Genomic DNA, 1,850 nt, shown 5'->3' on the forward strand with positions numbered 1-1,850 from the left:
GTGGTCAAATACCAGTTATGGTCACGGTAGAATATTAACGGAGGTTCCGAGGCTACCCGGATTGGTGGAATATGCACTTGCGGAACCTGCACCCGCTACAGCGTTCGCGACCCTCCTACCNCTCGAGGGTAGGGTTGGAGGAGGTGTATTTTCCCATCACCTGGGAATCTCCCTCAGCTTTCGTCTCCCGGACCACTGTAGCGTTTTTCAGGCTGAACTGATGGCAATCGACAGGGCCACGAAACTGGTAAAGTGTGATATGATACCCCAAGTTGATATCTACATCTTCACTGACAGCCAGGCGGCAATAAAGTCCCTCACGAAGCAGTCGACAACCTCCATGGTAGCCATGAAATGCCGCGCATCTCTTAACGAGATGGCTGAGTCATTTCGCCCAAAGGTAATATGGGTTCCGGGACACTGCGGTATAGAAGGGAATTGTAAGGCCGACGAACTGGCGCGACTTGGCACGAAACTTCCTTNGAGGGGAAGAGAAACTTGTAAGCTACTTATCTCCGAGAGGCTCACTAAAGTAGCGAACGAANGCGCGCATCTCTTGACGAGATGGCTGAGTCATTTCGCCCAAAGGTAATATGGGTTCCGGGACACNATTCCATGGTAGCCATGAAATGCCGCGCATCTCTTAACGAGATGGCTGAGTCATTTCGCCCAAAGGTAATATGGGTTCCGGGACACTGCGGCATAGAGGGGAATTGTAAGGCCGACGAACTGGCGCGACTTGGCACGAAACTTCCTTTTGAGGATATAAATGACGAAATAGGAATACCCTTGCAAACTTGTAAGCTACTTATCTCCGAGAGGCTCACTAAAGTAGCGAACGAAAGGTGGCAGGACGAAATCACCTGCAAAACTGCCAAACAATTATGGCCGGTGCTCAGCGCCAACCGCACTGGCCTACTACTGAGTCTAAATAAGTCCAATATTAGATTATTAGTATCCGTCATAACAGGACACTGCCTAATTGGCAAGCACGCCTATCGACTTGGCCTACGCTCACATGACTTCTGTAGAAGTTGTCAAGATGAAGAAGAAGAAGAACCGATTCTCCACCTGTTGTGCCAATGCCCTGCTCTATCTAGACGAAGACTCNGAAACGATTCTCCACCTGGTGTGCCAATGCCCTGCTCTATCTAGACGAAGACTTTCCACTCTCGGTAGGCAATTCTTCGACAACTTGGAGGACCTTAGATGCGTCGAAATCAGGGATCTTCTAAAATTCGTTCAAAGTTCAAAATGGTTTTAGGAGGGATTTGGAGTTGCTGACCCAACATGCGGCATCACAATGGGCCCTGAGCCTAAGTGTGTCTTATAGACGACCGCGACAACCTACCTACCTAAATAACACAAAAATAATATGTTAAAGCATGTACAAATATGGTGCGCCTATAATTTTTTCGACCACTGTATGCCCATATTAAGTAGATATATCCATTTTTATACACTTACATATGGTATATGTATATAGATACATATGTATGAATGTAAGTAACCACTTGCATGAAATTTGCATAATTAAAAATTGAGTTGCTACGCTAGGCCATTTTGTATGCGCCGCACGCGCATCGCGACAGTTTTGACAGTTTCGGCGTTTAATGAGTTATAACGCGGCGTCGTAACTTAATGTCGTCCGATATGTTTGGTTTATGGACAAATAATAAATCAATGCACATTTTGCGATTAAATTTCTCTGCAAGTGGATGCAAGTATGCAAAATTGTTATGAACTAAGGTTTTTTTATAAACTTAATGGCGCAAATTGCATCATTTCAAAGCCAAAATACTTTGGGTTTCAATTATTTTCCGGGTACTATTTTATATATATATATATAT

General features: G+C 44.8%; 1 protein-coding gene across 1 annotated transcript; it reads left to right on the top strand.

Moving 5' to 3' along the window:
- The first annotated feature begins 161 nt into the window (after positions 1-161).
- Positions 162-1,155, top strand: LOC108356134 (uncharacterized). Its single transcript, XM_017607264.1, has 2 exons — positions 162-343; positions 619-1,155. The coding sequence occupies exons 1-2, from the start codon at positions 221-223 to the stop codon at positions 1,153-1,155; spliced, it is 660 nt and encodes a 219-aa protein (XP_017462753.1). The 5' UTR covers positions 162-220.
- Positions 1,156-1,850: the final 695 nt, after the last annotated feature.

This window comes from Rhagoletis zephyria, unplaced genomic scaffold (genome assembly GCF_001687245.7).
Source record: "Rhagoletis zephyria isolate East Lansing unplaced genomic scaffold, Rhagoletis_zephyria_1.1 Rzeph_scaffold_54534, whole genome shotgun sequence".
Classification (NCBI taxonomy): domain Eukaryota; kingdom Metazoa; phylum Arthropoda; class Insecta; order Diptera; family Tephritidae; genus Rhagoletis; species Rhagoletis zephyria.